At 46.7% G+C, this 13881-nt stretch overlaps 2 protein-coding genes across 2 annotated transcripts; both read right to left on the bottom strand.

Moving 5' to 3' along the window:
• Nucleotides 1–305: 305 nt before the first annotated feature.
• Nucleotides 306–2179, bottom strand: LOC119367149. Its single transcript, XM_037632751.1, has 3 exons — nucleotides 1658–2179; nucleotides 1162–1483; nucleotides 306–346 (listed from the first exon to the last, which is right to left on the bottom strand). Exons 1-3 carry the CDS (start codon nucleotides 2177–2179, stop codon nucleotides 306–308), a joined length of 885 nt encoding a protein of 294 aa, XP_037488648.1.
• A 4776-nt stretch (nucleotides 2180–6955) lies between these two features.
• On the bottom strand, nucleotides 6956–8851 carry LOC119367150. The gene is made up of 3 exons (XM_037632752.1): nucleotides 8345–8851; nucleotides 7930–8236; nucleotides 6956–6996 (listed from the first exon to the last, which is right to left on the bottom strand). Exons 1-3 carry the CDS (start codon nucleotides 8849–8851, stop codon nucleotides 6956–6958), a joined length of 855 nt encoding a protein of 284 aa, XP_037488649.1.
• Nucleotides 8852–13881: the final 5030 nt, after the last annotated feature.

Raw genomic sequence — 13881 nt, forward strand, 5'->3', positions numbered from 1 at the left:
TGATCTCAAAATATTGCAGGATTGTCAACTCATTGCAATAAACCCTACAGTGAAATGCGAAGCACACCAGAAATCACATCTCAGAGATGAAATGCAAGGACCTACAAATTGTTCAGCCATTGGAAGCAACACCATAAGCAGTTCTGAATCCAGAACGGAGCATGTTTTGCAAGCAGAAGAAACGAAAGAGTTTTCTCAACCTATATCTATCTATCTATGCAAAAGTAGGCGTCCAGTTCTGCTGTCGTCGAGGCGGCGAAACTTGTGGACGGGTGTACTTTCAGGGCTCCTGCTCCGATCTTTCTCTACTCCGCGTTGACATCTGGGTGTCGCAGCCCATTGTAGGCTGAATTAGCAGAAATTATGAGCCAATTAGGCGGCAGACCAACAATCAATAACAACATCAAGAAGAAAAAAACACTGAAACAATATAATGTGCAAGGAACTAAAGATTTTATGCACTATTGTAAGATACTACCTGAATTTTATTCACAGGTTAGAAAATAAGTATCTTCTCTGCAAAGGTAAAATGAGATGACTGAACTTGATTTGGCTTTTCAGCTACCATAATCTATACTATGAAATCGATGAACTGGATTATCTGAATCAAGGGCAGAAATGTGCAACTAGCTTTGATAAATTAACATGGCATCTACTATTTTCATCCAACTACTTTTACCTTTCTCCAAGTCATAACAAAACGAATCATAATATCCTTTTTCCAAGCACGATCAGATTAGAAAATAAAAAGAATAACAAGACCAAGATTGCAGCTCATGTACAAAACCTGAATAAAGCTCAGGTGCAGAAACGAGATTTATTTAGTATTGCTGGCTAAACCTGAGGTGCAATTTCAAGTTCCATAATGATTTATGTCCCCAATAACATTCATATTTTACTTATCTACAAGATTACAGCAGTTGCAGACAATTCCCAACACCTAGCAGTTTCAGACTTCAACAGATTCAGTTAACTATTTTTCAGACTACAACAATTTCAGTGAACTGTTTTAACACCTAACAGTTTCAGACTTCAACAGATTCAGACTAGAGCAATTTCAGTAACAGCTTCAGTAAGACAAGTAAGACAAGTAGATTCAGACTAGAACAATTTCGGTTTTCAGTTAGGAGATACAGTACATGGAGAGAGGCTCTGACTCACCAGGGGTCTCGGCCCGGATGAGGACAATCTCGAGGGTCTCGCCATAGCCGCCGTCGGGCAGGTCGACGACGAGCGGGGTCAGCCTCCCGTAGCGACCCGCTCGGACGCACATGGCGATGTTCCGGTAGTACACGCCGGCGCCGACGAGGAACCGCAGGTCGTTCCTCAGGCGAAACGCGGACCTCCCCCGGAACCAGAACTGGCGCCAGGCTTCGTGCTCGGGGTCGTCGGGGAAGTGCCCGTTGTCGAGCGCTCGCACGAACCGGATCAGCCGTGCCGGCTCCAGGTGGATGACCCCGAGAAGGTATCCGTATGGGGGATTCTGCAGTTGAATCACGAAGATGGTTATGTTCAGGAGATCAAGAACTGCTCCAAATCAAATTTCGCAAGAACAGAATGAACTATACGTCTACGGTTCAAGAGGAATTCGCTGAATCGCCGAAAGCAATTCACGAAGATGAGGTATCAAGAAGCGGGTCGGTCATGGCCAACTCACCGGAGGCGGGGCAGGAAGGGCAGGCATGTCCTCTCTGGCGGGGATGGGCTCGACGACCCAGTACATCATGGAGCTGACGCTGTTGTCGACGCTGACGCCGGCGTTCCAGCGGAGGAACCTGCCGTTGGCGCGGAGGTAGCGGCCGCCGACGTTGCGGAGCAGGACGACGTCGTCCCCGAAGCCCGAATCCACGGCTTGCCACATGAAGGCCTCCACGCCCGGCTGGTCGTAGTCGCGCAGCTCCGCGCGGAGGCCCCGGTGGCCGAGCCTCGCCGGCGTGGCCGTGGCGGCGAGGTAGCGGCCGTAGGCGGCGCTGTGGAGGAGCAGACGCGGGCCGCCGAAGTAGTCGCAGCCGACAGCATCGTCGTCTCCGCCGTTGTAGATGTGCACCGCCCACGCCGCGTTCAGGGATCCGTGGACCTGGTTGAGGGTGACGCTCTCCCCGTCGTCGGCGGCGTGGAGGTAGGTGCGGTGCACTAGGCTCCGCAGCCGCACGTGGTGCCCGTCCTGGAAGCGGTCCATCGTCGCCGGCGCTGGAGATCAGAGGCGCGCGGTGGCGGTGGAGGGAGGGCGAGGGATTCTTGGTTTGCTGGGCACTCCGGCGAGGAAAGCTGTTGGTTGCGGTGGTTAGGCGGAGGTATTTCAAAGGTGCCGCCGTCCCGGGCTTCGAGTGCGAGGTGGGCTTCCGGGCCCAGCCCACATTACCGAGCGCCGTCTGTCTCTCTATTCCTCCTCCTCCCGCGAGGAGCCCCTTTCCTATTTTGTGGTGGTGTGCTCGTGTTTTTTCTTTAACATGAAAGTTTTTTATTTAATGGATTCACACTTGACCTGGAAATAACATCTCTATCAGGGCAAAGACCTGTGTCTGAAGAAAGACACCTAACAACTACTTCCTCCGTCCCATAATGTAAGACGTTTTTCGACACTAGTGTCGAAAAACGTCTTACATTATGGAACGGAGGGACTAGATGCCTATTATGAATTTTGAGAGCTAGCTTTGCCTGATGGTGTGCCTTCACATTTAAAAACCTGTTGACATGAGCTATCCTGCTACAATGGAAAGTCTGGGATTCCTGAATAGCTCTAAGTGTGGGTCTGATGCTTCAATGACCTGTATCCTTAAAGATGGAATTTGCCTTTGACACCAAGACAGAGCAGTCTGAATAGAAGCGTGGTTCCTGAATATGAAGTACTTCAGCAAGCACGGTAGCAAGATGCAAGCCGAACACTTCAACGAAGGGGAGAGGACGTTGGTAGAGACAAAGCAGAGACATGCAATTGTTGACAATGCTGATTGTCTCCAGTTTGGATGATGATGCCAACGCCCGCCAGAGATGATTGGACATCGTCATCATTTTTCCAGGCCGCATCACAGAAGATGGCATTACCTGCAGGTCGAAAAATATCTTATTGTGGCACAATCAGCTGGTTAATTTGCAGAGCAAATGGAGCGTTGTTTCTGTGGAGTCGTGATATCTTCGAGCTTAGAGCCCTGCATAATAGCATTAGCTACAGGGAACACTTGTGATGGTTTGCAAAATTTTCTACCAAATAGAGCATGATTTCTTGCCCTTCAAAATACACCACAAAAAAGTGTATAAACTAGTGATATTGATATGTGGATGAGCATAAGTGAGCAAAGCCTAAATTATTTAAGGAATTGAATGATGATAATTGGCGATGACCTCCGTTCTGATGAACCATGGAGAGGAGAACCAAGCAGCTTTAAAGAAAGGGCATGGAAAAAACATGTGCATTTCATCCTCTAAAGTACCACATCTAGCACACTCTTCCACAATGTGTTTCGAGAACTTACTTGCTCGTTTACCAGTGGGAAGAGTTCGACGAAGAAGCTTCCAAGCAAAAGTTTGAACTCTTGGCACAATCTGTTTTTCTTTCCATATCTGATTAAGAAGATCAAAAATCTATTGGAGAACTGTTTCGTTCTCTGGTTAGCTGGAGCAAGATTATTGAAACAATATTTGTAGTCACTTTTTGAAGAGCAATCACTTGCAGGAGTTAGTTTCCGAACAAGAGCATCCTGCCCCAAAGAATTAATAATAGGAGTTTGCAAAATAGTATTGGCTCTTTTTTGTTAGTCTGGTGTCTCTTAAGGGCATCTCCAAAGCGGACCATGGTGTGCTCCAGCCCTGTTTAGACATCCAACGCGGATTTCTATCGCTCCGCCGCCCGGTCCGGACGCACTTTTTCCCGCAAAGTCAAAACAAATTTGGGGGCTCTACAGTACTTCAGATAGCAGCCACGTAGGACTTCGACACCTTCGACCCACCCAAAATCCCTCCCGGACCCCGCACGTCCATTATCCCATATGTCTCTGCAACCATTTCCTCTCTTGCCTCCGCCGCCGCTTCACCACCCTGGACACCCCGCCACGCCCTTGCCGGAACTCGACAACTCCGTCTCCTCCGGCGCTACACCCGAGCTCCAGGCCGCTTCTCCTCCGCAATTGTTCCATGCCTCTCCTCCGTCCGCTGCATAGGTACCATCCACCCCTACGGTAGTCACCATGCCCAACAGTTGTTTAGTGAAATGCTTGTGCTAATTTTTTTGTCCCTTCTTTGAAGCAACTGATTCGGATATGGAGTACATATACCAGCACTTTGTTGAGTCGTCCGACAAGGAGGACTACATGGATGAGACGGTGATAATGCGGGTGGTCCTTGCAGACGCGGAGCGTGCGAAAGAGCATGTTCTCAATTTCAAGGGATCAGCCAAGACCCATCGAGTGCTCAACCGCTACGGGGCACGTGACCATTTTGACGCTGATGGACGACTACCTTGCCCCTGATGCCCTATTCGCTAACAATTCTTGCCGCCGCTTACAGATGCGAAATAATGTTTTTGATCGTCTTTACCATGGCGTCCGTTCCTTTGATGACTACTTTACCTTCCAGCCCTCGACACGGCAGCGTCCACAATTGATTTTTGCATGTCCCTCTAGTGGAGGTAGCCAATGTGGTGGCCTTGGCGTTGGAGCCCCAACTCCCGTGGATTCCGCAAGGGTTACCCCTTAATATATATATGAGTATTTTGTTTGGGAATGGGTTATCTCTTAATTAATTAGTTGCTCTCGCTACATATGCGTCGATAATTTTTATTTTTTTGAGAAACCTATACGCCGAATAAGATCTGCCTTATTTATTTATTTTTTGAGAAAGTTCCCCACTGTTATATTCAACTGACAACGTTTTGTGCCATACAAATGAACTCTGGGGATCTAAAAGCCACACATGGCACCCCAAGGTAAGGGAAACTGAAGCTTTAGCTAAATTATGAGCCTCCCAATTGTGCCAGGAATTAAGGACACTAAACACACAAGGCAGCACAACTAAAAGCACAATCAATACCTCTGAGGAAAAACCCACTAAATTTTCCATTGTACGCAAAATGCATAGGTCTAAAAATGAATGCAGGGCTATCAACTCATTGTCAAAACCACTGCATTTTCCAGTGATGCAGAATGCATGATCTACAAATATCGCAGAATCCTCGACTCATTGCAATAACCCCTACAGTGAACTGCTTCGTCTATGAAGCACACCAGAAATCACATCTCAGAATTACAAAATTGTTCAGCCATTGGACGCAACACTCTCAGCAGTTCTGAAGCTAGCAGAAGAAACAGAGAGTTTTCTGAACCTATATCTATCTATCCATAGGCAAAAGTAGGCGCCCCGTTCTGCTGTCGTCGAGGCAGCAGCACTTGTGGACATGTGAACATCCAGACCCACGCTCTGATAATTCTCAACTCCGCGTTGACATCTGGGTGTCGCCGCTCATTGTAGGCTGAATTAGCAGAAATGATGAGCCAATTAGGCAGCAGACCAACAATTAATAACAAGACCAAGAAGGAAAAAAGAGTTGAAACAATATAATGTGCAAGGAACTAAAGATTTTATGTACTATTGTAAGATACTAGCTGAATTGTATTCACAGGTTAGAGAATTAGTATCTTCTCTGCAAAGGTGAAATGAGATGACTGAACTCGATTTGGCTTCTTAGCTTCCATAAGTTTATTTGAATTATCTGAATCAAGGACAGAAATGTGCAACTAGTTTGATCCAACTACTTTTACCTTTCTACAGGACAACAATAGTTTCGTAACAAAACGAATCATAATATCCCTTTTCCAAGCATGGTCAGGTTAGCACTCGACGAAGCAAGAGCCCAAATATCATGTTCATGCAGCAAAAATAGATTCAAGAACAACAGTACATTTCTGAACAATTTAAATCTCAAAGTCTTGCAAATAAAAAGAATAACAAGACCAAGGTTGCAGCTCGTGTACAAAACCTGAATAGAGCTCATGTGCAGAAACGAGATTTATTTAATATTGTTGGAACCTGAATTTCGTGAGTAAAATGGGCTAAATCAAACGGTTATCACCATCTTCTCTGTTAAGGCTGAAAGGAGGTGAATCAACTGATTTGGGGTTTCAATTTCAGATCAACTTGTGCAAGATTTCAACAGTTGCAGATACCTAACAGTTTCAGACTTCAACAGATTCAGTTAACTGTTGTCAGACTAGAACAATTTCAGTAACCTTTTTGTCAGACTGTAACAGCTTCAGTAAGACAAGTAGATTAGCACCCCCACTAAAGTAAACCCAAATAAGCATCTGCACCAAAATCTGAACAAAGACTATCATCAAATTTGTATGAACCTGTGGGAAGTTCCAGTGTGCTATCATCATTTTTTAAAAGCTTTATACAATTCTATCGTAAGGCCTTTTCGCTTTACTCATGGCCTCATTTCTTCCTGGTACATGCAGGCCGGAAATTAAGAACTTTAAACACACAAGGAAGTATAAGTAAAAAAACACTATCCATAGCTATCAGGAAAAATACTATCAAGGCAGAACAACTAAAAACACTAAAATTTTCCTTTTGTACACGAAATACATAGTCTAAAAAATGAATGCAGGACCATTAGCTCATTGTCAAAGCGACAAAGCCACTGCATTTTCCAATGACGCTGAATGCATAATCTAAAAATGTTGCAAGATCATCTACGAAGCATACCAGAAATATCATCTCAGAGATGAATGTCGAAAGAGCGACACTGCAACGACCTACAAAATTGTTCAGCCATTGGGCACAACACTCAGCAGTTCTGAATCCAGAACGGAGCAAGTTCAGCTACCAGAAGAAACAGAGAGAGTTTTTGAACATAGATCTATCTAACTATATAGGCAGAAATAAGCATCCAGTTCTGCTGTCGTCGAGGCGGCGAAACTTGTGGAAGGTGAAGTTTCATGACTCCCGCTTCTATCTTTCTCTACTCCGCGTCGACATCCGGGTGTCGCAGCTCATTGTATGCTGAATTAGCAGAAATTATGAACCAATTAGGCAGCAGACCAACAATCAACAACAATATCAAGATGGAAAAAACTGAAACAATATAATGTGCAAGGAACTAGAGATTTTATGCACTATTGTAAGATACTACCTGAATTTTATTCACAGGTTAGAAAATGAGTATCTTCTCTGCAAAGGTAAAATGAGATGACTGAACTTGATTTGGCTTTTCAGCTACCATAATCTATACTATGAAATCGATGAACTGGATTATCTGAATCAAGGGCAGAAATGTGCAACTAGCTTTGATAAATTAACATGGCATCTACTATTTTCATCCAACTACTTTTACCTTTCTCCAAGTCATAACAAAACGAATCATAATATCCTTTTTCCAAGCACGATCAGATTAGAAAATAAAAAGAATAACAAGACCAAGATTGCCGCTCATGTACAAAACCTGAATAAAGCTCATGTGCAGAAACGAGATTTATTTAGTATTGTTGGAACCTGAGTTTTGTTCACTGGTTATTCAATGCGAGTAAAATTGGCTAAATCAAACGAGTCAACTGAGTTGGTGTTTCAAGTTCGATAATGATTTATTCCCCCAATAACATATCATATTTTACTTACCAACAAGATTACAGCAGTTGCAGACAATTCCCAACAGATATCAACAGATTCAGTTAACTATTTTTCAGACTACAACAATTTCAGCGAACTGTTTTAACACCTAACAGTTTCAGACTTCAACAGATTCAGACTAGAGCAATTTCAGTAAGACAAGTAGATTAACACCCCACTAAATTAAACCCCAAAATATCATGGTCATGCAGCAAATAGCATCTATCTGCACCAAAATCTGAACAAAATTCAACCAAAGACCATCAGTTTTCAGTTCTTGTCACCATTAGCAGATACTTGGGAAGTTGGGGCATGGAGAGAGGCTCTCACCAGGGGTGTCGGCCATGAAGACGACAATCTCGAGGGTCTCGCCATAGCCGCCGTCGGGCAGGTTGACAACGAGCGGGGTCAGCCTCCCGTGGCGGCCCGCTCGGACGCACATGGTGATGTTCAGGTAGTACACGCCGGCGCCGACGAGTAACCCCAGGTCGTCCCTCAGGCGAAACGCGGACCTCCCCCTGAACCAGAACTGCTGCCAGCCTTCGGCCTCGGGGTAGTGCCCGTCGTCTTGCGCCCGCACGAACCGGATCAGCCGTCCCGGCTCCGGGTAGATGACCCCGAGGAGGTATATCAAGAGCTGCAGTCGAATCACATTTGGCAACAACATAATTGAACTACGGTTCAAGAAGAATTCGCTCAATCGCCGGAAGCAATTCAAGAAGCAGGTCGGTCATGGCGAACTCACCGGAGGCGGGTCAGGAAGGAAGGGCATGTTCCAGCGGTCTCTGGCGGGGATGGGCTCGACAACCCAGTACATCATGGAGCTGGCGCTGGCCTCGTCGTCGACGCTGACGCCGGAGGAGTTCCAGGGGAGGTACCTGCCGTTGGCGCGGAGGTAGCGGCCGCCGACGTTGCGGAGCAGGACGACGTCGTCCGCGAAGCCCGACCCCACGGCCCGCCACATGACGGCCTCCACGCCCGGCTGGTCGTAGTCGCGCAGCTCCGCGCGGAGGCCGCGGTGGCCGAGCCTCGCCGGCGTGGCCGTGGCGGCGAGGTAGCGGCCGCAGGCGGCGCTGTGGAGGAGCAGGTACGGGCCGTCGTCGCCGTTGTAGATGTGCACCGCCCACGCCGCGTTCATGGAGGCGCGGAGCTGGCTGAGGGTGACGCTCTCCCCGTCGTCGGCGGCGTGGAGGTAGGTGCGCTGCACGCGGCTCCGCAGCCGCACGTGGTGCCTGTCGTGGAACCGGTCCATCGGTCGCCGGCGCTGGAGGGCGGAGGCAGTGGGCTGCTGCGCGGTGGAGGGAGGGCGAGGGTTTGTCGGGGACTCCGGCGAGGAAAGCTGTTGGTTGGGGCGGTTACGCTGGGCGCCAAGGCGGAGGTATTTCAAGGTGCCGCCGTGGCGCCGTCCCGGCCTTTGGGTGCGAGGTGGGCTTGCAGGCCGTTTCCTTGGCCCAGCCCACACTATCGAGCTCCACCTCTGTTGACACGAGTCCCATGGAGGAAGGTCCATACGCAAAAAAGTAGCGGGGTAGAGAGACAGTGTCTCAGATTGATGTATCTTTTCAATTTAATGTTCTTTGCTCCGTTAAGCATAAAGTCATGCCGTGTATGTGCTTACCTATTCCACATACATATTGATTGGTCGGTGTCGCCTTCGGTGGTCGCCTTTAGCTCCGATAATATGTCGAAGAGGCCGTGGATATACATGATGAGTGTGTTTTTATTCTAGAATGGTGTCTAGTTGACATTTTCATGGCGTGGACCCATGGAGGCGGTAATGCAAGGATAAGAGTCTATCGTCATTTGTGTTTGTGTGCTAGTCGTTGCCACTAATGTTGTTGTGGAGCCAGGGGAATTAGAGTACGACGGATCTTCATCTCTAGCTTGGGTAAGCTGTTGTTTCGGTGGTTTATCCCATCTGCCTCTTCTCAATGGAGTTAAATGCCAAGGAAGCAATTGTGCATGTTATACCATGGAAGGCTTTTTGCTTCTTCAATCTTCAATTGACGCCGTCCTTGATGTGAGTTTTTGCAACCGCTTGTTTTAGGTTAAGACCCGACTCAAGTGCTACTGCTACATTTGCGTTCAATGGTGTTCCCATAGCATGTGATGTCAATATGTGTTGATGCCTTATGATGTTTAGGTATATTGCATAAAATTCAAAAAAAAATCAAAGGCCTTTTAGCAAAGCTCTATGATGTCCATATATATATCATCATTGTATGTGTATATTGTTGTTACCCCATCTTTGAGGAGAATGCTTGGTGGGTTCATAGAAAAATGATGGTCCCTCCCCTATTTTTCGCACCTCAACTATGGGGACCGCATTTTATTACCTAAAGTCAGTGAGGCAATGTAAAGATGTAGCCACAACCACTGGTTTCGACCGTTATGCCTGACGTGATGTAGACTAGCCCCACAGACCTTCATCCGTGCACACTCGGGAAGGACTTCCCAGCTGGTCACACATCCTCAAATTACCCCAGGCCAACCTGGAGGTTCTTTGGAGATGAGGTTCCAGAAAAAGTTGCACCTTATTGATATGAAGTAATCTATCATTCCTACTAAGTTAGGATGTCACAGCTGATAACATTCGGCAATTTAGGCCAATCACATTGATCAATGTGACTTTTAAGCTTGTGGCTAAGGGGTTTGCCACTCGCCCGTCCTCGGTAGCCCACCAGGTCATTCACCCTAACCATACTACCTTCACATGTCATTGAAGCACCCTTGATGGAATGGTAGTTGTCGGTGTCAAAACCGGTGGATCTCGGGTAGGGGGTCCCAAGCAGTGCGTCTTAGGATCAATGGTAACAGGAGCAAGGGACACAATGTTTACCCAGGTTCGGGCCCTCTCGATGGAGGTAAAACCCTACTCCTGCTTGATTAATATTGATGATATGGGTAGTACAAGAGTTGATCTACCACGAGATCAGAGAGGCTAAACCCTATAAGCTAGCCTATGGTATGATTGTTGTTGTCTATCTATCGACTAGCCTGGCCTTGGTTTATATAATGTACCAGAGGCCTAGGATAACAAGAGTCCTAGCCGAATACGCCGGTGGGGGAGGAGTCCTTGTCTTGATCGCCAAGTCTTGTGGATTCTTCCTTGTATGCGGCAACTGTCCGGACTGGCCCATGAGTATATGGCCATGGGGGTCCTCGGCCCAATCCAACTGATCGGGAGACGACGTGTTGAGTACCCCCTAATCCAGGACACCGTCAGTAGACCCTGAACCGGTCTTCAAGTTGGGGACGCTCCTCGATTCTTCCGAACTGTTCTTCATCTTCGGTTGCCGGTCTTAAAAACTGGTTCAACAAATCTTCTCATCTTCTATCTTGAGGATCGCCGAAATGCATTCGACGAGTTTATACGTCGGGTATCAGAGGAGCCCCTTTAAGTTTCCGTCCTTTATCAATGCCTTATTATTTTTATGCCACACCTCGGGTTCGAAGTTGTTCACGGGAGGCAGTGTCCTCTTGCGTCCGAGCTCTAACGCCGGACTGCATTCAAGGTATCTCTTGCAGCCGAGCACCAATGCCGGACTGCTTTCGAGCTCCAACGCCGAAATGTATCCGAACTTCAACGTCGGACTGTGTCCAAGCTCCAATGCCGGACTATATCCAAGATGTCATAGATCATCTTGGTCCAAAAAAGTTGAAGGAGTTTAGCCGAGCTTAATACCGGAAATGCCCTCTAAGGAGCCAGCCACTTGCTTCTGAGCTATATGCCGAACTGCTTCCGAGGTGGTTAAGCACCTCGGTCATGGGCTGATTTTTGGTCAATGTTTTTTTATTGATGCATTTTATTCTCTGACGAGATATATAGCCAGTAGCCCTCAAGGTGTGTATCGGTCTAAAACCCGAGATGCACCTGAAGGATGACATAAGACCGCTGATCCTAGTAACCGCTGAGACTCAGGTTGATTTGTAAAATCGGCCTGAGGATCAAGTCCTAGCTCGGCAGAATACTTCAGGACACAAAAAGCGGCGTGTTCAGTCCTCGAGACTCAGGTTGGGTGCGGCCGACCAACCTGAGGATCAAAATCTCCCTGGAAACTATATTGCACTTAAAATATTCTGCATTGGACAGGCAATGCAGTAGCCCCCGAGACACTAGTCGGATGGCAACACCAGATCAGGGGATCGATGTGCCCCTTTAATATTTGTAAATAATAAGCCCGAAGCCCAGTAGCCCCCGAGCCTTAATGCGGGCATGGGTGGCCGAATTAAGGATCAATATCCATAGTGAGATCACAAATTATGTGTAATGACTCAATGTATCCAAGTACTTTATGTCATTAATGCTCGGATCCGCATTGTACAAAACTTTGTTGACCGACCATCGGCTTCAACCTCCTCGATCAGTAGCCAAGGAGTGTTTGTCCTACTTTGTAAAGCCTTTATAAGGGCAAAGATTTACAACAAACAAGACAATCTGGCCATACGGTTTTATAAACAAAGGTACGCGGAGATACATGTTATATTACTGTTTAACAGAAGAAATGTCTTCCAAAGAAAATAGTCCCGCTATCGGTTCCTTTCTTTGGGTTGTCATGCTAAGCATGATCATGAAACCTCAGCTCCAATGTAAGAGCAAAATATCAGAGATTTAGTTTGGGAGGCCAGTTAATAGCCCCCGGTAGTGTTCAGCGACAGTCGAGGTCAAGCCGTAAACACTTCGGCCATTGTTAGGAATGGCCCGTCGTTTAACACCGTCATCGGATCGCCGACCAGTTTACGCTTATTGTGACAGTCAGTTTTCGGCTTTCTCCACTGAGGTGCTTAACCATGTGAGCTGGAAGCACAATCGCAGTGGTTCTTCCTTTGCACACCTAGCCGAACAAAGCGGAACATAGGAGGCAAGCGCAGGAGCCGGGCAACCCAACTATTGACCGAAGACACAATTCGAAACCGATGCATATATAGCAATATTCGAGAATGTTTTTGCCGAATCTCTAAAGGTGTCCGGCATTGCACTGCGAGACTTGTGCTGAAAACACACAAATAGTTTCATAGTGCCATGGGCTCGAAAAGCCAAAAACTTATTCAAATGGTTAATGTCCGAACTAGATCAAGTGTTCGGTGCCAATCCGAAAATTGGACTTTAGAAAAAAAAGGTGCTTCTGCCGTGCTTTAACATGACACATCCTATCTCAAAACTTCAAGCGGGTCAGCCTACGGCTTCAACCTCCTATCCCGAAGGCGGAGTACTTCTTACTAGGCCAGTTTAGCAAACTAAACTCTAGCGGCTTTGAGAGAGAAATTAGGCTCCCCGGCTAGTGACCGCACACTTGTGTCGAAAAAAGGAGTGATAAATAATAATAAAAACTTTGCAACAACTAAGAAGAAAAATACTTATCATAAAATGGCTCATATAAATTTAAGAGCCCCCAAGTGACTTGGGTAAAAGAATGATTGCATGTATCAAAGTACTTATATCATATCTATGTTCAACCGAACTTTAAACGCGTCTTAACCGACCGTCGGCTTCTCCCTCTTTGGTCAAGGACTGAAAAGTGTTATGTACTCCATCTGTCGAGAATATCGACGGTGTTTCCAATAACCAGGAAATCAGGCCATAAGGCTGTAACAGACAAAGCGCGCTCAGGGAACTTATGCTATATTACTGCAAAGAGTAAGAAGCATCTTCGAAGAAAATAGTACCCCCACCGATACCTTTCTTCGGTGCTCATTATTATTATGAGACTTGTGCAATAGATTTTTTGTACTCATGAGTTCCGCTGTGTGCCGACCATGATTGAAAACAATAAGAGCGCTAGCTTTTGGCTTCACCCAGTCTGAGGTCCGGCTCGGGTGACCCGATCGTGACAATCGCAGAGGTGCTCCCTTTACTCCCTAGCCGAACAATCAGGAACGTAGGGGTAAGCACAGGAGCCAGGCAACCCAGCTTGCAAATCGCTTAAGTCAATATGGTGCATATTGTGGCGTAATACACGAACAAGGAATCAAGCCGTACAAGTATAACCATATGCAAGAGGAAAAAGCTTCATGAAGGAAGCCCCCAAGTAAACGGGGTATTTGAATTTGCGCGTCACAAACAAAGTTTGGACAAGAAAATTTTTACAAGCAACTTTTTTCCAAAAAAGTATAATGCTTGGCCGAGCTGAACACAAGTTAAAAATTTAAAACTTTGAGAATGAAGACAACTTAGCTGGTTAATGTGTTCGGTATTGATGACGCGGTCCGAGCTTGATGCGGGACAAGGTTCCATCCCCAAGCCGGTCCCGAGGTGGCGGAGCAAAAAGCTCGGCACTCCGA

This window comes from Triticum dicoccoides, chromosome 2B (assembly GCF_002162155.2).
Source record: "Triticum dicoccoides isolate Atlit2015 ecotype Zavitan chromosome 2B, WEW_v2.0, whole genome shotgun sequence".
NCBI lineage: Eukaryota > Viridiplantae > Streptophyta > Magnoliopsida > Poales > Poaceae > Triticum > Triticum dicoccoides.

Bases quoted from the DNA above. Each gene is read 5' to 3' on its own strand.
- LOC119367149 (XM_037632751.1), bottom strand. From the start codon at position 2,179: ATGGACCGCTTCCAGGACGGGCACCACGTGCGGCTGCGGAGCCTAGTG. The intron at 1,484-1,657 runs GTGAGTTGGCCA...ATTCAACTGCAG, and splicing joins CCCTTCCTGCCCCGCCTCCG to AATCCCCCATACGGATACCT. The intron at 347-1,161 runs GTGAGTCAGAGC...CTGCTAATTCAG, and splicing joins CATCCGGGCCGAGACCCCTG to CCTACAATGGGCTGCGACAC.
- LOC119367150 (XM_037632752.1), bottom strand. From the start codon at position 8,851: ATGGACCGGTTCCACGACAGGCACCACGTGCGGCTGCGGAGCCGCGTG. The intron at 8,237-8,344 runs GTGAGTTCGCCA...ATTCGACTGCAG, and splicing joins TCCTTCCTGACCCGCCTCCG to CTCTTGATATACCTCCTCGG. The intron at 6,997-7,929 runs GTGAGAGCCTCT...CTGCTAATTCAG, and splicing joins CTTCATGGCCGACACCCCTG to CATACAATGAGCTGCGACAC.